The sequence below is a fragment of the Heterodontus francisci genome, chromosome 14 (genome assembly GCF_036365525.1).
Source record: "Heterodontus francisci isolate sHetFra1 chromosome 14, sHetFra1.hap1, whole genome shotgun sequence".
In the NCBI taxonomy this organism is placed as follows: domain Eukaryota; kingdom Metazoa; phylum Chordata; class Chondrichthyes; order Heterodontiformes; family Heterodontidae; genus Heterodontus; species Heterodontus francisci.
This window is the reverse complement of record NC_090384.1, coordinates 45,981,652-46,005,416: the sequence shown is the minus strand read 5'-3', so window position 1 is coordinate 46,005,416 and position 23,765 is coordinate 45,981,652. Positions and strand designations below refer to the sequence as shown.

General features: G+C 42.3%; 2 protein-coding genes across 6 annotated transcripts; one reads left to right on the top strand and one right to left on the bottom strand.

Annotated features, from left to right (window-relative positions):
* Positions 1–34: 34 nt before the first annotated feature.
* Positions 35–10,739, top strand: sdhaf2 (succinate dehydrogenase complex assembly factor 2). 2 transcript variants are annotated; one of them, XM_068046849.1, is made up of 4 exons: positions 35–134; positions 7,872–8,092; positions 9,243–9,352; positions 10,247–10,739. In XM_068046849.1, the coding sequence occupies exons 2-4, from the start codon at positions 7,908–7,910 to the stop codon at positions 10,375–10,377; spliced, it is 426 nt and encodes a 141-aa protein (XP_067902950.1). In that variant the 5' UTR covers positions 35–134; positions 7,872–7,907; the 3' UTR covers positions 10,378–10,739. The 2 variants fall into 2 exon arrangements, with proteins under 2 accessions (XP_067902950.1, XP_067902949.1); XM_068046848.1 differs by having other exon boundaries at positions 35–267.
* A 3,144-nt stretch (positions 10,740–13,883) lies between these two features.
* LOC137377013 (transmembrane protein 80-like) lies at positions 13,884–23,713 on the bottom strand. 4 transcript variants are annotated; one of them, XM_068046134.1, is made up of 6 exons: positions 23,644–23,694; positions 21,674–21,690; positions 18,733–18,826; positions 18,547–18,639; positions 15,968–16,169; positions 14,386–14,482 (listed from the first exon to the last, which is right to left on the bottom strand). In XM_068046134.1, exons 1-6 carry the CDS (start codon positions 23,669–23,671, stop codon positions 14,470–14,472), a joined length of 447 nt encoding a protein of 148 aa, XP_067902235.1. In that variant the 5' UTR covers positions 23,672–23,694; the 3' UTR covers positions 14,386–14,469. The 4 variants fall into 4 exon arrangements, with proteins under 4 accessions (XP_067902233.1, XP_067902234.1, XP_067902235.1 ...); XM_068046132.1 differs by lacking the exon at positions 15,968–16,169 and having other exon boundaries at positions 13,884–14,482; XM_068046136.1 differs by lacking the exon at positions 14,386–14,482 and having other exon boundaries at positions 15,964–16,169.
* Between the last annotated feature and the right edge of the window lie 52 nt (positions 23,714–23,765).

Here is a 23,765-nt window from a genome sequence, read left to right as displayed (position 1 = left end):
CTTCCGCCCCGCTAATGACACCTAGAGCCAACTTCCGCCCCACTCACAGTGCCTGCGGATAACAAGAACCCGAGACAACAGCCCTCCAGATCACAAAAGCAAACTTCGCCCCCTCTCGGCAACGTCATTTGCCGGTAAACCCAGAGAAATTCTGCGGAACAATCTGTGTGCTATCAGAGAATATCCTCCGGGTTGCGTTACAGTTTTTCAGCTGCAGCCGCTGTTTTGTTACCTTGGAAAAGGTGCAGGATGTCGGTGGTGCGGAGTGTGAGTAAAAACGGCAGAAAAACAGAGGAACTGCTTTTAAAATTAACTCTCAGGAATTATATATTGGCCTTGGAAGGGATATGTAGATTCACCGGAATGATACTGGGGATAAAAGGGTTAAGTTCATGACGCTAGGTTGCATAAACTTGGCTTACTTGGTTTATATTCTTTTGCCTCTTAAAGTTTCAGCTTTGATCTAAGCGAGATCTTTAGAATGATTCAGGGATTCATTAAGGTAGACGTAGAGAAGGTATTTCTTCTTGTGCGGGAATCCGAAGCCAGAGAACACAATCTACAAAATAAGAGACAAAAACAGAAAATGCTGAAAATCCTGTTTCTATTTCAGGTTTCAAGTCATAGAGTTATACAGCACAGAAACAGGCCCATCGTGTCTGTGCCGGCCATACAGCACCCAACTATTCTAATCCCATATTCCTGCACTTGGCCTTGTATGCTATGGTGTTTCAAGTGCTCATTTAAATACTTAAATGTTGTGAGGGTTCCTGCCTCCACCACCTCTTCAGGCAGTGCGTTCCAGATTCCAACCACCCTCTGGGTGATAAAACGCTTCCTCAAATCCCTGCTAAATCTCCTGCCCCTTACCCTAAATCTGGTTCTTGACCCCTCCGCTAAGGGAAAAAGTTTCTTCCTATCTAACCTATCAATGCCCCTCATAATCTTGTACACCTCAATCATGTCCCCCCTCGGCCTTCGCTGCTCCAAAGAAAACAATCCTAGCCTTTTCAGTCTCTTCATAGCTGAAATGCTCCAGCCCAGGCAACATCCTGGTGAATCTCCTCTGCACCCTCTCCAGTGCAATCACATCCTTCCTATAGTGTGGTGACCAGAACGGTACACAGTACTCCAGCTGTGGCCTAACTAGCGTTTTATATAGCTCCAGCATAACCTCCCTGCTCTTATATTCTATTCCTCAGCTAATAAGGAAAGGATTCCATATGCCTTCCAAACCACCTTATCCACCTGTGCTGCTGCCTTCAGTGATCTATGGACAAGTACACCAAGGTCCTTCTGACTTTCTGTACTTCCTAGGGTCCTACCATCCATTGTATATTCTCTTGCCTTGTTAGTTCTCCCAAAATGCATTACCTCACACTTTCAGGATTAAATTCCATTTGCCACTGCTCCTCCCATCTTACCAGCCCATCTATATCTCCCTGTAATCTAAGGATTTCCTCCTCACTATTTACAACACCACCAATTTTCGTGTCATCTGCGAACTTACTGATCATACATTCTATATTCACATCTAAATCATTAATGTACACTACAAACAGCAAGGGTCCCAGCACTGATCCCTGTGGTACACCAATGGTCACAGGCTTCCAATCGCAAAAACAGCCCTCGACTATTACCCTCTGCCTCCTGCCACTAAGCCAATTTTGGATCCAATTTGCCAAATTGCCCTGGATCCCATGGGCTCTTGCTTCTTAACCGATCTCCCATGCAGGAACATATCAAAAGCCTTACTGAAATCCATGTATACTACATCTACTGCTTTACCCTCATCAACACATCTAGTTACCTCCTCGAAAAATTCAATCAAGTTAGTTAGACACGATCTCCCCCTGACAAAGCTGTGCTGACTATCCTTGATTAATCCTTGCCTCTCCAAGTGGAGATTAATCCTGTCCTTCAGAATTTTTTCCAATAGTTTCCCAACCACTGATGTTTGACTCACGGCTTGTAATTACCTGGTTTATCCCTACTACCCTTCTTGAATAGTGGTACCACATTCGCTGTCTTTCAGTCCTCTGGTACCTCTGCTGTGACCAGAGAGGATTTGAAAATTTGTGTCAAAGCCCCTGCTATCTCCTCCCTTTCCTCACATAACAGCCTGGGATACATCTCATCTGGGCCTGAGGATTTATCCACTTTTAAGCCTGCTAAAACAGCTAATATTTCCTCCCATTCAATGTGAATATGTTCAAGTATATCACAATCCCCCTCCCTGATCTCTACACCTACATCGTCCTTCTCCATAGTGAACACCGATGAAAAGTAATCATTTAAAACCTCACCTATGTCCTCCGGCTCCACACAAAGATTACCACGTTGGTCCCTAATGGGCCCTACTCTTTCCCTGATTATCCTCTTACCCTTAATACGCTTATAAAACGTTTTGGGATTTTCCTTTATCTTGCCTGCCAGTGTTTTTTCATGTCACCTCTTCGCTCTCCTAATTACGTTTTTAATTACCCCTCTTATACTTTCTATACTCCTTTAGTGCCTCCACTGCTTTCAGTGCTCTGAATCTGCCATAAGCCTCCTTTTTTTTCCTGATCCAATCCTCTATATCCCTTGACATCCAGGGTTCCCTGGACTTGTTGGTCCTACCCTACACCTTAACGGGTACATGTTGGCTCTGAACTCTCACAATTTCCTCTTTGAATGACTCCCACTGATGTGTTGTAGACTTTCCTACAAGTAGCTGCTCCCAGTCCACTTTGGCCAGATTCTGTTTTATCATATTGAAATCGGCTTCCCCCCAATTCAGTACCTTTATTTCTGGTTCACCTTTGTCCTTTTTCATAACTACCTTAAATCTTAGAGTTATGGTCACTATCCCCGAAATGCTCCCCCACTGACACTTCTACCGCTTGTCCGGCTTCATTCCGAGGATTAGGTCCAGTACTGCCCCTTCTCTTGTAGGACTTTCTACATACTGGCTCAAAAAGCTCTCCTGTATGCATTTTAAGAATTCTGACCCTTTTAAGCCTTTTGCAGTAAGACTATCCCTGTTAATATTGGGGAAGTTGAAATCCCCTACTATTATTACCCTATTATTTTTACACCTCTCAGAGATTTGCCTACATATCTCTTCCTCTATCTCTTCCTGACTGTTTGGAGGCCTGTAGTACACTCCCAGCCAAGTGATTGCCCCCTTTTTGTTTTTAAGTTCTACCCAAATGGCCTCATTTGACGAACCTGCTAAGATGTCATCCCTCCTTTACTGCAGTAATTGACTCCTTGATGAACAGTACAATGCCACCTCCTCTTTTATCCCCTCCCCTGTTGCACCTGAAGATTCTATACCCTGGAATATTGAGCTGCCAGTCCTGTCCCTCCCTCAACCATGTCTCTGATAGCAATAATATCATAATCCCATGTGCTAATCAATGCCCTCAATTCATCTGCCCTACTAGTTAGACTCCTTGCATTGAAATAGATGCAATCCAACCTTGCATTTTTCCCTTGTGCCTTACCAGGTCTATATTTGCTGTGCCTTCCAGGCAGACTCCCTTTCGGTTCTATATTACCCACTACTGTACGTCCACTCTGTATCCCATCCCCCTGCCAGTATTCACAGTATTTTGCTTTTCTACAAAATAAGAGTTCAGACATTCTAGAACCACTTTTTCCACAGAAAAGGGTAATGAAAATCTGAAACTCTCTGCCTCAGAAAGCTGTGGATGCTGGGTCAATTCAATATGTCAAAACTGAGATTAATAGGTTTTTTTTAGGCAAGTGTGTTGAGGATTATAGAACCAAGGCAGGTAAATGTAGTTAAATATATAGGAATGACCATGATCAAGTTGAATGGCAGAACAGGTTCAGGGGCTAAATAGCCTATTCCTATACAGTGAATGAAAGGGGAAAAAAACAAATTCTTAGTGGTCCCCAATTTAATTCTGCCTTCATTATGTGCGACTCTGGAATTTTTAACCAGTATTTTGGGTATCACATTCCAGAATCTGATCTAATTTTCAATGAAAGCCATAAGCATGGAACAATTTAATATCATGATTAAAAAGAAACTAATGCAAATACTAGAAATCTGAAAATGAGAGAAAATGTTAGAAATACACATCAGATTAGCTGTGGGAAGTATTTCAGTTTTAATCAGAGCCCTGGGTGTTTAAAATGGTCATAATCATAGAAAGTTTACAGAACAGAAAGAGGCCTCTTGGCCCATCGTGTCTGCACCAGCCAAAAAAATGAGCCACCCAGTCTAATCCCACTTTCCAGCATTTGGTCCATAGCCCTGCAGGTTACGGCACTTGAGATGCATATCCAGACACCTTTTTAAATGAATTAAGGGTTTCTCCCTCTACTGCCCTTTCAGGCACTGAGTTTCAGACCTCCACCACCTTCTGGGTGAATTTTTTTTTCCTCATCTCTCCTCTAATCTTTCTACTAATCACTTTAAATCTATGCTCCCTAGTCACTGATGTCTCTGCTAAGGTAAATAGGCCCTTCACCTCCACTCTATCCAGGCCCCTCACAGTTTTGTACATTTCAATCAGATCTCCCCTCAGCCTTCTCTGTTCCAAGGAGAACAACCCCAGCCTGTCCAATCTTTTCTCATAGCTGCATTTTTCCAGTCCCGGCAACATCCTCGTAAATCTCCTCTGTACCCTCTCTAGTGCAATTACATCCTTTCTATAATGAGGTGGCCAGAACTGCACACAGTACTCAAGGTGTGGCCTAACCAATGAGTTATACAGCTCCAGCATAACCTCCCTGCTCTTATATCCTATTCCTCGGCTAATAAGGAAAGGATTCCATATGCCTTCCTAACCACCTTATCGACCTATCCTGCTACCTTCAGGGATCTGTGGACATTCACTCCAAGATTAATCATGTATTCCTTTGGCTTGTTTGACCTCCCCAAATGCATCACCTTACACTTCTCCAGGTTGAATTCCATTTGCCATCTTTCTGCCATCAATATCTTCCTGCAGTCTCCAGCTATCCTCCTCGCTATCTACCACATGGCCAATCTTTGTGTCGTCTGCAAACTTCTTGATCATGCCCCCTACAAATCGTTAATATATACCACAAAAAGCAGGGACCCAGTACTGAGCCCTGTGGAACGCCACTGTCGCTAAAACAACCTCAACAATTACCCTTTGTTTCCTGCCACTGAGCCAATTTTGTATCCACCTTGCTACATTTCCCTGGATCCCATGGGCTTTATTTTTTTTAACCAGTCTGCCATGTGGGACCTGGTCAAAAGCCTTGCTAAAATCTGTGTAGACCACATCAACTGCACTACCCTCATCAATCTTCCTTGTTACTTCTTCAAAAAATTCAATCAAGTTGGTCAAACAAAATCTTCTCTTAAATCCATGCTGACTATCCTTGATTAATCTGTGCCCTGCTAAGTGACAGTTTATCCTGTCTCTCAGAATTGATTCCAATAATTTGCCCACGACTGAGGTTAGACTGACTGGCCTATAATTATTCGGTCTACCCTCACTCCCTTTTTAAACAAAATACAACATTAGCAGTCCTCCAATCCTCCAGCACCACACATTTATCCAGTGAGGACTGGAAAATGATGTCTAGGATGCACTACCTGAAAGGATAGTAAAAGCAGATTCAATAATAACCTTTAAAAGGAAATTGGATAAATACCTTTGAGAGAGAATTGCAGGGCTCTGGGGAAAGAGCATGGGAGTGGGACGAATCGGATAGCTTTTTCAAAGTGTTTGCACAGGCACAATGGGCTGAATGGCCTCCTGAGTTATAAGATTTCATGATCTAAACCTACAGTCCCACTCATCCAGCTGTGATCTACTTTGTGTTCACCCTCCACTCTACCGTTGGTGGCAGAACCTTCAGCTGGCTTGTACCCACATTCTCATCACAACCCTGCCTTGAAAAACCTCCTTAAAATATGTTTCAACCATAATATTTCACAGCTGGCTTATCTAGTTTTATTTTAAGCAACTTGAATGGCTGCAGCGCGTGGATTTTTAAAAATCTATGCAAATTCCATTTTGTTTTAAAAAACACAATTTATTTGCAGATCATTTCCATGGTTCAAATGTGATTAATAATTCCAAAATGTGACAGTAAGTTTGCAGAATTATGAAGCGGTTTGATAAAGTGAATAGAGGCTATTTCTTTTATTTGAGGAGTCAATGACAAGAAGTCATCAGTTGAACATGAAATGCTTTGCCAGAGGAGTGGTTGAGGTAGAGACTGTAACATCTTTTAAGTGAAAAATGGATAAATATTTGAAGCAGAGGAAGATACAGAGCATGAGGCAGCAGGGTTCATTTTGGATTGCTGGATCAAAGTGCTGACATAGACACAATGCACCAAATCATCTTCCTCTGTGCTATAAACTTTTATGGGTCTAAACACTAGGTGAGGTCAGTTTACTTGTTCTTCAGACAGCAGGTCAGTTACAAATGATCTCTTCTATGACTGTAGTACATTATCCCTCCTGAACCTTTCTTGTAGCCATTTGACATCGCTGACCACATCCTCCTCCTTCAACACCTTTCCTTCATTGTACAGATCAGTGAGATTGCCACTCTTATTATAGCTAAAGCATCTCCAGCAATAGTTTCTTATATCGTCCCGGCAACTTTTATCTCCAGAGTTCCACAAGTGTCTATCTTTGACCTCTTTTTCCTCATCTACATGTTTCTCCTTGCCAGAATCCTCCACAGATATGGGATCAGCTTCCAGATGTATGTTGCCAATGCCCAGCTCAACCTCTACATCACTTTTCAACCCCACTGCTGTTTCTGGGTTGTGTGACTGCTTGTCCAATATCCAGTCATGGGTGAGCCGCAGGTTTTTCCAGTTGAACATTGGAAAGACATCAACCTCTGCACCAACTACAAACACTGTATCCTTGCCAAGGATTCCAACTTCCTTCCCAGCCATTGTCTCTGCCACCCTTATCATATCCCACACCAGGTCTCACTCACCAACCACCCCCTGAGCTTGCTGATCTACATTGCTTTCAGTTCCTCAGTGCTTCCAATTTGAAATTCTGATCCTCGTGTTTAAATGCCTCATCTTTCTGCCCCTCTAGTTCTGTAACCTCCTCCAATGCTACAACCCGCCATCCACCCCTGCCCCCATTGCTACTTCCCCACTTCCAAACTGTGTATCTGTTGTCTTAGCCCCATGTTCTGGAATTTCCTCCCTAAGCCTCTCCTCCTTCTCACTTCCTTTAGATCGTCCTTACAACCTATCTTCTCCACCAACCCTTCCTCATACCTGCTGCTTTGACTCGGCAACCATTTTTGTCTGATTATGCCTCTGAAGCACCTTGGGATGTTTTTCTATGTTAAATGCAAATAATTTTTTTAAATGGTTGAACCAGTGAGCTATAACCTGGTTCATACGCTTTAGTTTATGTAAAACAGGTGAGGAAAATATAGATTTCTAAAATTTTCTTTACTTGTATTGTTACTGGTGGTGGGGAACTGGCCTCATTAAACCCATCACGGCTCAATGAAGTAGTTGTTGTAACTACACCCAATCAACACCTGTGCGTATGTGACTTAGAGATATGCAGGTAACAGTGTAATTTCCAACTCGAGAAGCAAGGGAAATCTGCGAGTATAAGTATGTTTCTATCTGTGTGCAATATCTTACGTACACTGTATCACCTTTTGTAGGTGACTCACTAAGCACTGGTAATATAATCAGCCAGACTACTCAATGTATCATGGTAACTTGGACAAAAATCATTACGGTTTTATTTTTGACTGATAATCGGCTCCAGTTTCAGTTTATTTGACACCCATGAACTTGATGATAAAGCGATATATAAATGGTCAGGAAGGGGTTAATATGCTGAGGTTTGACAGAAACTCCACCTTGTTTCTGTGCAGATTCTGAGCCTGTCCAGACAAAGGGTTACATGTGCCATGCTTGGTGCTTGCTCTGCCCGAGCATATCGTGGAGATACTCCCAATGACGATATGAAAGACATTTTTCAGATACTGCTGCCTCCATGGGAAGAGCGAACCAATGAGCCGCTGGATATAAAGCGAGCACGCCTGCTGTATGAGAGCCGCAAGCGAGGAATGCTAGAGAACTGCATCATACTGAGGTAAAAGTAGACTTTGAATTTGAAGATAAACTTGCCCTCTGAGTTATCATCTGCTTTAGCATTTAAATATCTGACTAAGGCATTGTTATATGGTTGTACGCTTTTTTTCCCTTAGTGTTTCTAGTGGCACTCTGCGTCATTAGGTGTTACTCTACATCTGGTCCAGATTTGCGAGTGCTATTTGGGACAGTGTAAAGGGAGTTTTGCTCTGTATTTCACCTGAATTAAGAATATTTGGTACTGGTGCCCAAAATAGAAAATAGTCCCCCACTACTAACAAAATAAAATTAACCACAGATGTATGTGATTGAATGAGAACAAACAAATGTGAAGCTGAATAATCCCTCAGATGGTGCTGTGCTATGACGTGCATTGAATCGCTACTAATATAGAATTTGAAGCTATTCTGCACCATCTGTGTACTGATGTGCTTGTGACATAATGAATGAAGCCTACAATAAACTGGTATTTGCAACATAAAACTGTGATAAATACCCCAAAAATGCAGACAAATAAGATCCCTTACCAAGAACAAAACCGGTTCAATCTGCTAGATCCAGAAGGATTAATTAAATTATATATTATCCCAAAGAATCCCATTGTTGCTTCATTATTGCAGTTGCAGTCTGTTTGTTGCCTTTTATTGGGGGAGGATGTTAAATATGTCTGTCTGATTTATGTCAGAAGAATTAGGTATGCTACAGTTAGCTTAGCTCAGTTGGTATCAGTCACACCCGTTAGAAGGTTGTGGGTCGAAGCTTAATGCCAACTATTTAACTGCAGAATCAAATGTAACATTTCAGTGTGGTACTGAAGGTGTGATGCCGTTGTTCAGCTGTTAAAATAGCCATTACATACACGTCCATACTTGCCTTCACTGAGTGAAGCATTGCTCATTTCTATTCAGTGTCTGTGAATATTGATCAAAACTGGAAACCTTGACCAATTTCCTCTACTCAAATACTGACACCAGTTATTGTTCCCACTCTAGCTAGGCTGAGATAAGCAATCTCAGTCAAATCCGGATGCTTCCTGCTCTGCTTGGCTAAGTAACTTGCCGCATGATACACTGGCCACTGAGTCAGTCAGCTAGAAAGGATAGCAGTATTTTGCTGACAACATATTATGCCTGATAACTTTTTTATTTCAGTTTCTTTGCCAAAAAATACCTGAATAAAATGACAGAGAAGCAGCTGAGCTTGTACGATAAGCTGATCAATCAACCAAGCAATGATTGGGACATTTACTACTGGATGACAGGTATGCTCCCTCTTCTCCTGCCCCCCTTTTTGAATTTCTTTTGCATTTTAACTACTTTCATCAAAAGTAATTCCGAGCCTCTAATGGTTCAGTTGATAATTGTGTCATGTTGTGGTACTAACATGTACAGAACAGGAAGATCTCTGCTCTGCACAGTTAGCTGATCTCAACATAAATGAGAACCTTAGAATTAGTTTCACTGTCTCAGACCTCAAGAGTGACGCTTCTGTTGATATTCACCCTTAGGAACAGCAATCACAACATAGTGTTAAGATGTGGGGACTCTCTTTCTCACTGGCACTGAGGCTAATTGTAACAGCTCTACCACAACCCAGTTGAGATCAGCTAACTCAACACATGCTGCTACACAATCTTATCTGTGGTTGTTGCGCAAAAATCAGTCATTAGGGAAGATGAATGAGCTTCCAGCCATTGTTATTGCACCATTTTGTGTTTGAATCTGTAGCTTGTTTTATAACTTTTTCCAGCTCCTAGTATTAGCAATTTACCTTGATCGTTATCCAGTGACTTCCTGATGGAAAATGTTGATGGGGTACTCAATCAACTTAGTTGTAATGTCCCTAACAGTCAAGTAGATACCCATTGTCTAAGCTCACATATGAAGAATGAAAATTTTGCTCAGGTACTGAAATGCTGCATGGAGTTGTAGCCCAAAAGACAGTGCCTTCAGGTAAGGGAGAAAATTCGTCCTAACAACTGCACACATCACCCAACTTAATTTTCTTTTCAGAATTTAATCAATAGGTAGGAACTATGCTATTTGTGGGTTAAGTATTGGGTTCAATCAACTGTGCCTTGCAGTCAATCTGGAGCTTAGCCACATCATAATTTAGGTGATTTTTGTGATCTTTGTTTTTATCTTCACCTAAACAGAAACCAAGCCAACTCCTCCTGAATTTGATAATGAAGTAATGGCCTTGCTGAAGGAGTTCACAAAAAACCGCAACATGGAGCAGAGGATAGGGCAGCCATCCCTCGATTATCTCTTTGAGAGCAAAGATTAAAGTGGGATTATTTTGCCCATACAAGAGTTGCTGATTGGTTTTATTCGAGTGATCTAAAGATATTTATTTACAGAAATTCATGTGTTCAAGTATTACCTAGTTTGTTACCATTAAAAATGGTTGAGGTACCACTGGCTATTTTTGAGGTGAGTGAATCATGATCTTTTTATATGTATAGGAGTGCTGGGCTGATGGGATCTTCTGTAGCGAAGGTCCAGCCCTGAAATATGAATGGTTTTGTGTCGGAACTGATTGGCTTCCAACAATATCTGTCACTGAACTGGATCTAAATATGATCTTGTATAGAAAAAGACAAGGATTTATGTTGATGCATTGAAAATAAATAAGCCTGTTTTCTGAAAGACGGTTTGATCTCTTTCATCAAGAATATTTTTCTAGCTCAATGGTTAGGTGTAGCATGTGGATGCTGTGGTACTGAGTTACTCAGGATCAACTCATTGTCTGAGCTGAGTTAGCAGAGAGCCAAGAGGATCAAGTTGATATACATGAATAGCCTGTGAGATGTGTCTCCAGGCACTTACCACAAGGACTTGTTTGAGGTACTAGGTCATTGCCACCAAAAGAATTGCATAACTGAAAAATGGAAGAAAAAAAGTGCTTGCCTATAAAAGTTGATAGTGACGATTAATATTTGTCTAATTATACCTCCCTGAAATCGGCTGGAATGTCACAGCAATATTTTATTAAGTTTATTTAGTGTGACAGTACCAATAAGAGAAATCTGTTTATCATCTCAAATTGCTCCCACCACCATTACAGTGCTTCACCTGGTTACAATCCATGTTTGAGTATACTGAATCTAGAATTGGATTGCTGGGTATTTGTCCACAGTTCAAATGGGACTTGGTACAAAATTTCTGTGTATCCACCACTGCATCCCTCCCATTCGTTGATAGCTGTAAAAAGTTTTCTATAGACCTCCGAATAGTTCCAGAGATGTAGAGGAAAGGATAGCGAAGATGATTCTCGACAGGAGCGAGAGTAACAGGGTAGTGGTTATGGGGGACTTTAACTTTCCAAATATTGACTGGAAATACTATAGTTCGAGTACTTTAGATGGGTCTGTTTTTGTCCAGTGTGTGCAGGAGGGTTTTCTGACACAGTATGTGGACAGGCCAACCAGGGGCGATGCCACATTGGATTTGGTACTGGGTAATGAACCCGGCCAGGTGTTCGATTTAGATGTAGGTGAGCACTTTGGCGATAGTGATCACAATTCGGTTAGGTTTACCTTAGCGATGGGCAGGGACAGGTATATACCGCAGGGCAAGAATTATAGCTGGGGGAAAGGAAATTATGACGCGATTAGGCAAGATTTAGGATGTGTAGGATGGGGAAGGAAACTGCAGGGGATGGGCACAAACGAAATGTGGAGCTTATTCAAGGAGCAGCTAATGCGTGTCCTTGATAAGTATGTACCTGTCAGGCAGGGAGGAAGTTGTCGAGCAAGGGAGCCGTGGTTTACTCAAGAAGTTGAAGCGCTTGTCAAGAGGAAGAGGGCGACTTATGTTAGGATGAGACGTGAAGGCTCAGTTAGGGCGCTTGAGAATTACAAGCTAGCCAGGAAGGATCTAAAGGGAGGGCTAAGAAGAGCAAGGAGAGGACACGAGAAGTCATTGGCGGATAGGATCAAAGAAAACCCTAAGGCTTTCTATAGGTATATCAGGAATAAACGAATGATAAGAGTTAGAACAGGGCCAATCAAGGATAGTAGTGGGAAGTTGTGTGCGGAATCAGAGGAGATAGGGGAAGCGTTAAATGAATATTTTTCGTCAGTATTTACAGTAGAGAAAGAAAATGTTGCCGAGGAGAATACTGAGATTCAGGCTACTAGGCTAGATGGGATTGAGATTCACAAGGAGGAGGTGTTAGCAATTTTGGAAAGAGTGAAAATAGATAAGTCCCCTGGGCCAGATGGGATTTATCCTAGGATTCTCTGGGAAGCCAGGGAGGAGATTGCAGAGCCGTTGTTGTTGATCTTCAAGTCGTCATTGTCGACAGGAGTAGTGCCGGAGGACTGGAGGATAGCAAATGTTGTCCCCTTGTTCAAGAAGGGGAGTAGAGACAGCCCTGGTAATTATAGACCTGTGAGCCTTACTTCGGTTGTGGGTAAAATGTTGGAAAAGGTTATAAGAGACAGGATTTATAATCATCTTGAAAAGAATAAGTTCATTTGCGATAGTCAGCACGGTTTTGTGAAAGGTAGGTCGTGCCTCACAAACCTTATTGAGTTTTTCGAGAAGGTGACCAAACAGGTGGATGAGGGTAAAGCCGTGGATGTGGTGTATATGGATTTCAGTAAGGCGTTTGATAAGGTTCCCCACGGTAGGCTATTGCAGAAAATACGCAAGTATGGGGTTGAAGGTGATTTAGAGCTTTGGATCAGAAATTGGCTAGCTGAAAGAAGTCAGAGGGTGGTGGTTGATGGCAAATGTTCATCCTGGAGTTTAGTTACTAGTGGTGTACCGCAAGGTTCTGTTTTGGGGCCACTGCTGTTTGTCATTTTTATAAACGACCTGGATGAGGGTGTAGAAGGGTGGGTTAGTAAATTTGCGGATGACACGAAGGTCGGTGGAGTTGTGGATAGTGTCGAAGGGTGTTGTAGGGTACAGAGGGACATAGATAGGCTGCAGAGCTGGGCTGAGAGATGGCAAATGGAGTTTAATGCGGAGAAGTGTGAGGTGATTCACTTTGGAAGGAGTAACAGCAATGCAGAGTACTGGGCTAATGGGAAGATTCTTGGTAGTGTAGATGAGCAGAGAGATCTTGGTATCCAGGTACATAAATCCCTGAAAGTTGCTACCCAGGTTATTAGGGCTGTTAAGAAGGCATATGGTGTGTTAGCCTTTATTAGTAGGGGGATCGAGTTTCAGAGCCACGGGGTCATGATGCAGCTGTACAAAACTCTGGTGAGGCCGCACCTGGAGTATTGCGTGCAGTTCTGGTCACCGCATTATAGGAAGGATGTCGAAGCTTTGGAAAGGGTGCAGAGGAGATTTACTAGGATGTTGCCTGGTATGGAAGGAAGGTCTTACGAGGAAAGGCTGAGGGACTTGGGGTTGTTTTCGTTAGAGAGAAGGAGGAGGAGAGGTGACTTAATAGAGACATACAAGATAATCAGAGGGTTAGATAGGGTGGATAGTGAGAGTCTTTTTCCTCGGATGAGGATGGCAAACACGAGGGGACATAGCTTTAAGTTGAGGGGTGAAAGATATAGGACAGATGTCAGAGGTAGTTTCTTTACGCAGAGAGTAGTAGGGGCGTGGAACGCCCTGCCTGCAACAGTAGTAGACTCGCCAACTTTAAGGGCATTTAAGTGGTCATTGGATAGACATATGGATGTAAATGGAATAGTGGAGGTCAGATGATCGGCGCAACATCGAGGGCCGAAGGGCCTGTACTGCGCTGTAATATTCTAATTCTAATTCTAATTCTAAAAGTGCATCTCACTATAGAACAGCCAGAAATAAAAACAGATTTGTGTATAATATAAATGCTTTTATTGTGATACAAATATTATAAAATTGCTACAACTCATGATCTGAAGCATCTTTAAAGATTTATGATATATCCCCCTCAGGAAATTACATTTTCCTCCAACAGGGCTGAATTTAGGAATAATCTTGGAGTCAATCTTCTCAGCCACTTGACAGCACAATGTCTTGTCATTCATTGCAGAGCACAAAGCTCGCAGGTTCAACTTCCATTCCACCTGCGCAGCCCAGCTGCCAATCTGAACAGCATTGAGTGCAGGATACACTGTCTCTCAGGGGACAGTGCAATTCAGAGTAATGAGTTAATGCAGGGTAGTCTCTGGCATCTCTTGCTGGTGGACTACAGGGGGCAATAGCAGCAGCAAGAGGGCAGCCTGTGGATCCTTGGCTGCAGACATCAGATAAAGTAGACAAAAGGGAAGAAATACAAAGGGGAAACTTACCCAAAATTCCCCTACAAAAATAAAAAGTAAATAATAAAAAGTTGTTGTTTGATCCTCTTGACAAAACTGCAAAGAACTCCAGATGATGGGAATGTCTTGCTGATCCAAACAAATAATGTATCATTCCAGTCACTTCATGTGTAAAACCTGAGCAAAATATAAGATTAAGAAAAATTATAATATACCTGCCTTTGCACAGCACTGCCAATATCAAACAAAAGAGAGAGTCTAGTCTAGTTCAAGACAATATACGCACAAGTAAGAATTTATTAGATAACAGCCATTTGATAAAAACAAGAAATGCTGGAAATACTCAGCAGGTCTGGCTGCATCTGTGGAGCGAGAAGCAGAGTTAACGTCTCAGGTCAGTGACCCTTCTTCAGAAGAAGGTTCTGAAGAAGGATCACTGACTTGAAACGTTAACTCTGCTTCTCGCTCCACAGATGCTGCCAGACCTGCTGTGTATTTCCAGCATTTCTTGTTTTTATTTTCAGATTTCCAGCATCTATAGTATTTTGCTTTTATTTTAGCCATTCGATAAACCTGGGCTGAATTCAACTTCACATCCGAGCACTCAAAGGATACTATCTAACACTGCACCACTTGGTTTCCATTCAATAGTTATTTTTTTGCTAATTTCCTCTTCTGCTGCAGGCATTGACTCCTGTTGGATAAGGTTCCAAGGCAATCGTCTAGTAGCACATCCAAGATAGTGTTTGTTGGCTATTGAGTATAATGTGGATCTGTGGGTTAGACTGAGCAATTACTTTCTGGGATGAGTTTTAATCCAGCCAATGAGGAATGAATTTCTTTGGTGGCTACTGGCTATTACGGCTTTATGCAAAATGTGTTTGGCTGGCCATAATCTGATTTCTAGTAGACATATGTCCACAACATAAAATTGCACCTAATTCAATAAAAATTGATACTTTCACTCCAAGAGGCCAACAGTTGCTTGGTGTGAGAAATAGGAATATGTTACAGGCGGGTATGCTTGGTTCTGAGGCTGAAGCACATTTCTGGGCTGAATTAGAGGTTTCATTTTGTAGCTAACCTATCTTAAAACCAACCTAAGAGTACTTGATGGATTATTGAGGAAGATTTACTCTGCATTTAACCATTCTATACACAACCTGTGAGTATTGTATCTAACCATTCTACATCCAACCTTGGATTGTTTCTGAAGCAGTGTTGATAGTATTTATTCAACATCTAATAATCTGTACCTCACATTGAATGCTCAAAATGGAAGCTTTCTATTCACCAACACTACACCCTTCACCTAAAGCACAAAAATTAACTGCATTTTAAAAATGTTTGCGGGATACTCATGTGCAGTTTCCACCAGGCATCACTGGATTGTGATCAGGAGAGGGAACCCTGTCTGATGTCAACTGTAACACTTATACTACCCATACTGAGTTGAACATCTGAGAGGGATTGAACCTGATCTGTATGGTTCAATTACACACTTCCTTTACTAACTGTGTCAGTTACAGGATTCCAACAGGTATTTTAAACTTCCAAAGGTGTATCCTCAGAAAAAAGTGACAGGTAATAGCTATCAATGCTGTACCTGTGTCATTGACTTCAGGATTTAAAATTAGTGCCAAGGCAAATTGATCAAATTACCTGGCAAAAGCTGAAACAGCAATTATGTCCAATATCCCTTCCAATCCATAGATTACCAGCAGAATGGCATTGATTATTACATCTGCTTTCAGCACATAGGTCTGCCACAACAAGAAGTACAGGGAAAGCATCACACTTGGAATTGTCAGGATCAGGCTAGTTACAATTGGAACTGCCTCTTCAGTCAGGTTACCTTCAAAACCTGTGGAAAGGACAGAGAATCAAACCAGCTTTAACACCAAACGCTGGAGACGCATTAAATTCAAGGTCACACACACAAACTTAATTGTATGCAATACCTGAAGCATCCATATAGCCTAATGTAGTACTAAGACATATAGACCAGAAGGCCTCAGGTTCAAGTTATGTCTGTGCTAACTTAGCTGATTTCAACCAGGGCAGTATTCGCGTCTGAGGTGAGGAGAAATTACTTCAGCCAAAGCATTGCAATTCTTTGGAATTCTCTACCCCAGAGGGTTGTGGATGCTCCCTCATTGAATGCATTTAAAGCTGGGATGGACAGATTTTTGGTGTCTCAGGGAATCAAGGCATATGGCGAGCAGGTGAGAAAGTGGAGTTGAAGCCTAAGATCAGCCATGATCGTATGGAGCAGTCTCGATAGGCCATATGGTCTACTCCTCCTATTTCTTGTATACTGAAGAAGCTTTTCAGCATCTACTGATAATATACTGCATAGTCCCCATTTGATCTGCATCAGAGTCCTTTTAGTCTGTTTGATGCCTCCTGTGTTGGAATTCTAAGTCTACTATCTTTTCTGATCTTTCCTTTGTATCTCTTGGCAAGGGTGAAGTAATGATGTGATTCCTCAGGACTGCTTTATGGTTTCCGACAGTTGTACACCTTCCCTAAGTACTGCATCATGACAGGATGGGGATGAGTGCCCACTTCTATGACCCAAGAAGGACTGACATCCAGTTGATTCACCAGCCAAGCTCAGCTCCTCTATGAGGGCCAAATAAGGTCCTTCCACCTGTTAGCTAAAAAATGTCATTTCTCCACGCGTAACCAATAATTCTATAACCTGATGAGGCATTACCTCCATGTCCAGAGAAAAGACAGAAAGCGTAAAGCAAGATTTAAGCTTTCCATTAAAGGAGGAGAAGTGGTGAGAGGAATGGAAAGAGGTCCTGAACACTACCAGATGAAGTAAAATGGAAAAAGGCAATACCATACAGCACAAGTTCAAGCCCCAGAACTTTATGTTTCTGTACCAGATAATTTTGATCCAGAAGGGCACACTCCGACACGAACTCTGCTCATGCATTAACTCATTCAGCACAGACCAGAAGAATAGTGACTGGTCTAGCGCTTCAACAAAACAAAATGCAATGCTTGCTGGGTCTACACAATAGAGAGTGAAGGCACCCCCTCCCTGCCCCTCAATGAGCAGGCTAACACAACTCTCACTACCAGTGCAAGAAGGTATATTATTTTCCCTTCCCTGCAACCCTCCCAAAACAAACATGGCTGCAGAACATGTGGGATAAAATGAGTATTGATGGGCATCACTGACAATAAAGGACAATGACCTGAACTAGCATAACTACTCGAATGCAGGGACTTTTTCCCCAGACCTGAGAGCTAACTAATCCCCAGAAGCCAAGACCAAACAAATTGCTTCAATTCTTGACTGCATTTCTTCCAGGGCAGGTACACTCATGCAAGAAACCCGGATATATCAATGCACTCCACCTACTGGTATTGTGAAATCAAATGTACAATGGTTTCATAAAAAAACTTAATTGAATTCTCAAAAGTGTACCTTTGAGAAATTTTTTAAAAGACACTTCTCTTTTAACTGTCAGATGTTAAATGCTTCATTGTTTTCTTGTTTGAATTTATAATTAATTTATAAAACTGGCTGCTTGAAATAAAGTTTATTTTTTGAAAAAGGTAAAAAAATTGTGTACTTGGTTAGGAAATGTATAATGATAATCAAAGCCACGGATCTAGTTTCCACAGAACATTGGACAAATATATGGAACTTGATCCCAAAAACACTGCTAAAAATCCCAGAGCAACATGTAACAAAAACATAATTTGACTTATTCAGTTACCGTTGCCCTGATAATTCACTGTTACATGGCATAACATAACTATTTTTATAAACAATGAATAATGCAATAGTAAATATGCTAATATTTATATTAAGTATTTTATTTAATGCATATCTATCACACCTCAAAGCATCAAAATTTGTAAGCATCACACTGTCACACATACAAACATGCGTCAAACATCCACCTGATTGGCTCAAATGTAATATTTATAAAATAGCAACAATTTACCTTTTAAAAAGAAAAAGTGCAAAAAAAGAAATTTAACCCTGCTGTCCTTCAAACATAGATAACCTACACTCTCCCTAAGGGAAGGAACCAATCTAGGGAAACTGCAACAAAACCATTAACTTCAAAATGCCCTCAGGGTTCCTGTGTAGTAGCCTTAAAAGACAGGTCAGGTTAAACACACGCCAACTGTGCTCAAATTGTAGGCTACCCATGGTAAAACCACAGAGGATCGGATAGCATGGTACAATATAATTTAATGCAGCATCTTACCTAGGTATAGTCTTATCACTTCCAGGATTACCATGAGAATCAGAAGAATCAGATCAAGGGCCAGATTACCATCTGGGAAACTGAACACCTGACCTGAAACATATAAAAAAAAATTCCTGGACACAATGTTTTAAATGTCAGGATTATAAATAGAAATAGCAAAATAGTTACAAGTATAAAACTTACTTTTGTAGATAACCATTAGCATAGTGGCAGGAAAATAAAAAGTATAATAGAACACATTGAAATAGTAAACTATCTGTAAAGGGATAGAGGAAAGCTGTTGCGATCTGGTTAAGGAATATTGCTGCAACAAAAACAATGAATATCATCATATTGGGCAGTTTTAGAGGATCAAGTATCCTGAGTCCTCACCCAGGGTTTCTGAACAGCGATTTTTGAAAATTATTAACAAATAAACTGGATAACAGAAGTCTGATTTTTAAAAACGAGTCCATTTTATTCCAACTAATTTCTGTTTTACGACAAGGGGAAAAGTCTCTGCTGCACATTACGTGCATTGAAATCATAAATGTGAGTGTAAAGAATGAATTTATGAACTCACTGCACACAGAAGAAGTCTCACCCAATGCAGAATTTAGTGATTGATGTCTTTCGGTTTCTGCTGAATCTTCATCACCAAAAGGCAAAAAATCAGGAAGTCAGGTAAAGCCACGATTCCATCATTGCGGACTGAGCGGAGGTGTTCCGCAAAGTGCTCGTGCAAGCAAGACCCCGAGCTTCCGGTTCCTTGCCATTTTAATTCACCACCGTGCTCTCATGCCCATATTTCTGGACTTGGCCTGCTGTGAACATCAATGCAAGCTTGAAGAACAGCACCTCATCTTCCAATAAGGCACTCAACAGCTTTCTGGATTCAACATTGAGTTCAACAATTTCAGAGCATGACTGCCTTTTTTTAATCTTATTTATTTTAACATTGTGCCTGTCTTAAACTTGTTTTTCATGTCTTTGCTTTTGGACAGAGCTGTTCACTATTCTGCCATTAACATTCCCTCTGGACTAATGCTTTGTCTTTTACTACAACTATTAGCACTCCCTTAGCCTTTTTTCTGTGACATCTCTTGTTATTTAATCTCTCCTGCCCTCTGCCCATTCACACACCTTCCCTTTGTTCTTCTTCCCCCTTTTCACTTGCTCGAAGCTGATTACTACATTTCTAACCTTTGCCAGTTCTGTTGAAAGGTCACAGACCTGAAACATTAACTGTTTCTCTCCACAGATGATGCCAGACCTGCTGAGTATTCCCAGCACTTTCTATTTTTATTTTAGATTTCCAGCATCTGCCGTATTTTGCTTTTATTACATCAAATGACCCTACTGGAAAGTGCATCAGTTAAGGACAGGATTGGGTTGACTGTGTTACCCTCCATAGTCAAACAGTCTCCTGCCACTCACCACAAGGGATCAATCACTTGCATTTATATAGCTCCTTTAAGTAAATGTTCTAAGGCCCTTCCCATAGATGAAACAAATTACAGGCAGCAAAATAGTTAGATGAGATAGTAAAAGGAATGGGTAAAAAGATAGATATTGAGGAGGCCCTTAAAGGCAGGAGAGATGTAGTGAACCAGAATGGCTTAGTGAGGGTGTTCTATAGAATAAGGCTAAGACAACTGTAGGCTCTGTCATTGATGGCAGAGCAGAGAGGGGAGAGGTTGCACAGGCAGTCAGAGTGACTGAAGGGTTTGAGGGGAGGGGGAGGGGGAGGGGAAGGGGGGGGGGAGGGGAAGGGGGGGGGGAGGGGAAGGGGGGGAGGGGGAGGGGGAGGGGGGGAGGGGAAGGGGGGGGGAGGGGAAGGGGGGGAGGGGGGGGGAGGGGAAGGGGGGGAGGGGAGGGGGGGAAGGGGGGGAGGGGAGGGGGAGGGGGGGGAGCGGAAGGGGAGGGGGAGGGGAAGAGGGGGAGGGGAAGAGGGGGAGGGGAAGAGGGGAAGGGAAGGGAAGGGAAGGGGGGGAGGGGAAGGGGAGGGAAGGGAAGGGGGGGAGGGGAAGGGGGGGAGGGGAAGGGAAGGGGGGAGGGGAAGGGAAGGGGGGAGGGGAAGGGAAGGGGGGAGGGGAGGGGAAGGGGGGAGGGGAGGGGAAGGGGGGGAGGGGAGGGGAGGGGAAGGGAAGGGAAGGAGGGAAGGGGGGAAGGGAAGGGGGGAGGGGAGGGGAAGGGAAGGGGGGAGGGGAGGGGAAGGGAAGGGGGGAGGGGAGGGGAAGGGGGGAGGGGAGGGGAGGGGAAGGGGGGGAGGGGGAGGGGAAGGGGGGGAGGGTGAGGGGAAGGGGGGGTGAGGGGAAGGGGGGGTGAGGGGAAGGGGGTGAGGGGGAGGGGGGGAAGGGGGTGAGGGGAAGGGAGTGGGGGGAAGGAAAAGCTGCAGGTGGTTGCAGAGATGGGTTGGTGGTTGACAAAGGAGGTTGTAAGCGAGAACGAGGATTTTGAATTCGAATGCATTGGAAAACACAGAATCAATAGATGTCAACGTGGACAAGGGTAATGAATAAGAGGGCCTTAGAATGAGACAAGATGCGGGTGGCAGAGTTTTGAGCAAACTGCAGGTGTGTAGGTTGGAGCCAGTGAGGGGAATATTGGAGAACAAAAGTATTAGTAAGGGTTCTACTTGTATTGGGGATGTGTTAAGGAAGGGCAGAGGTAGGCAATGTTGTAGAAAAGGAAGTAAGCAGCCTTGACAATAGGTATGGGATTTGTAGCTCAGCTCAAAATCAAACAGGATACTGAGGTTGCACACAAATGAAGAATAATCCATTTGAGCAAGATGCTGGAGGACTGCTGTTACCCTTGAACCCATGCAGGAGTTAGCAAGAAAGGAGTGATAACTGAGAGAAAAAAGCCTTTGTACTACTTAAAGATGTGTTGAGTCATGAAAATACAAAGTGGAAGACTGGAAGACAAAACGTAGTCTCTCTGAAGAACTCCTCCTTCACTCACTCACAAGTAGAATCATCAAACACCCTCATCATCTCTCAAATGTTACCTGCCCTTTGTACATTGCGGAATAAATCTTGTATTGCAATTCCTAGCTTTGAGAGAGCTGAATTGGACTGGATTGGAAGGTGACACAGCTCCTGAAACTGGGTGGCACAGTAAATTTTATTCCAAAGGATACAACAGTAGCAGATTTCACTGTAAAGAAAAATAAGGCAATTAATGATACTACATTAAAGAGTTACATTTAATTTACTTTGGTTAAGGGAAATTAAAGGGAAAAGAAATAACTTGAACTGATATCCAGTACGCTCTCAGTGTTTTTAATTTATCATCTCAAATTGTTCACCCTCTACCAGCACCAGTAGAAGACCTATAAGCATTTGACTACACCCTAATGTTATTTCAGCTCAAAATGCTCTCCAGTCATGGCGTAAGTTTGACTGTGCAGATTTCCTTCAAATTGCACTGCCTAGTATTTTTTTACAGTTCAAGTCAATATAGTATAAAAATCTTGCTGAACTCTTGCTTTTTTCTTGAGCTTTCTCATACATTTTCTTCAGGCAAATTATTCCCAGGCTTCTTTCAGAGGCACTCTGCAAACATCCTGAGCAATTTTCTCTGAATTTACCTTTTTGTATATTGGGAAAGAGTTCATCTTTGCTTGCAACTTCCTTCCAATTGCAAGGCTCATATCAGGAAATTACAGGTGAAGAGGGTTTGGAGTAGAGCCATAGAGTCATTTATAACACAGAAGGAGGCCATTCAGCCTATCAAGTCCATGCCAGCACTCCATGGAGCTATCCAGTCAGTCCCACTCCCCCGCTCGATCCCATAGCACTGCAAGTTTATTTCTTATGTGCCCATCCAATTTCCTATTGAAATCATTAATTGTCTCCGCTTCCACCACCCTTGTGGGCAGCGAGTTCCACTCACAGCGTAAAAAAGTTCTTCCTCATATTCCCCCTGCATTACTTGCCCAAAATCTTCAAACTGTGTCCCCTAGTCCTTGTACTATTAATTAATCAGATTCAAAAAAGCTACACTTCAATAAAAATATATTTGATAGACACTTCTTGGAGGTCGATCATCCAGAAGAGCCATACACCAAAATAAAAGCAAAATATTGCGGATGTTGGAAATCTGGAATAAAAACAGAAATACTCAGCAGATCTGGCAGCATCTGATGAAAGGTCAGACCTGAAACGTTAACTCTGTTTCTCTCTCCACAGATGTTGCCAGACCTGCTGAGTATTTCCAGCACTTTCTATTTTTATTTGAGCCATATTCCAATTTCATCAAAGTGATTTCACATGTATGACTCAATGATGATTTTCAAATTAATTTGTGCCATGTGTTTGGTAAATAAAACTTGCTGAACACTTTTTCCAATGAAGACAATGCCCCATTAATGTCAAATTTGCAGTATATCGTGCACTGGATTCTTTAATGCAGGGAATGAGATTCAATGAGTAAAACAAAAAGGCTATGAATTACTTAAACACAGCGAAAGCTTGCTCAGATGATTCAGCTGGAAAAAGCAACAAGTAACTGAGCACTAAATCTCAGAAGATTCCAAATTCAATTCTCAGTCTGTACTGAGGCAACTAACCTAAGTTGAGATTCTGCACCCTCAGTATCCTGAGCTAGGAAAAGGGAATAAGCATTAATCACGATTCCCACTCCAGTTCTTTTTCAATTGACTCCTGTTGCAAAGTGTAGACCTTGGGTAAGCTATGATGTCTTTCAACGTCCAGCAATTTAATGAAACGCACCATATTGGCTCACACACTGGAGAGATACCAGAGAGTTGCTAATAGGAGCTATTACCCAGCAAGAGTCAGTGTCTTAAGGATAGGATTGGCGATATCGAAGGGGGAAAAAACAGTCGTCCGCTTTAAAATGAGTCTCCATTTAAAAATTACAGTTGGACAAAGCCTTAAAGCGCTTCAAGCAATTCATTTTATAATGTGCAGCGACTAACATGTAAGCGAACTTTCGGCTCCGTAAAATTAAAAGCAACTTTCTCTGTGGGTGCGGCTTGCACTAAGATCTCTTACAAGCCCCAATTTTTAAACTCTTATTGTAAAGTTATTTGGGGAGATAAAAAGCACTTTGGTTGCGATAGCAACGCGTCCATTGCTGCCTCACCTTTCCGTAAAACCATCCCTTCCGACATGTGGCGGTCCTCCAGTATCCCGTCATTCCCTGCATGACTAATTCAGGGCACGACTGCACCTCCACAGGCTAGCGACCCCTCCGGCCAGGAGGAG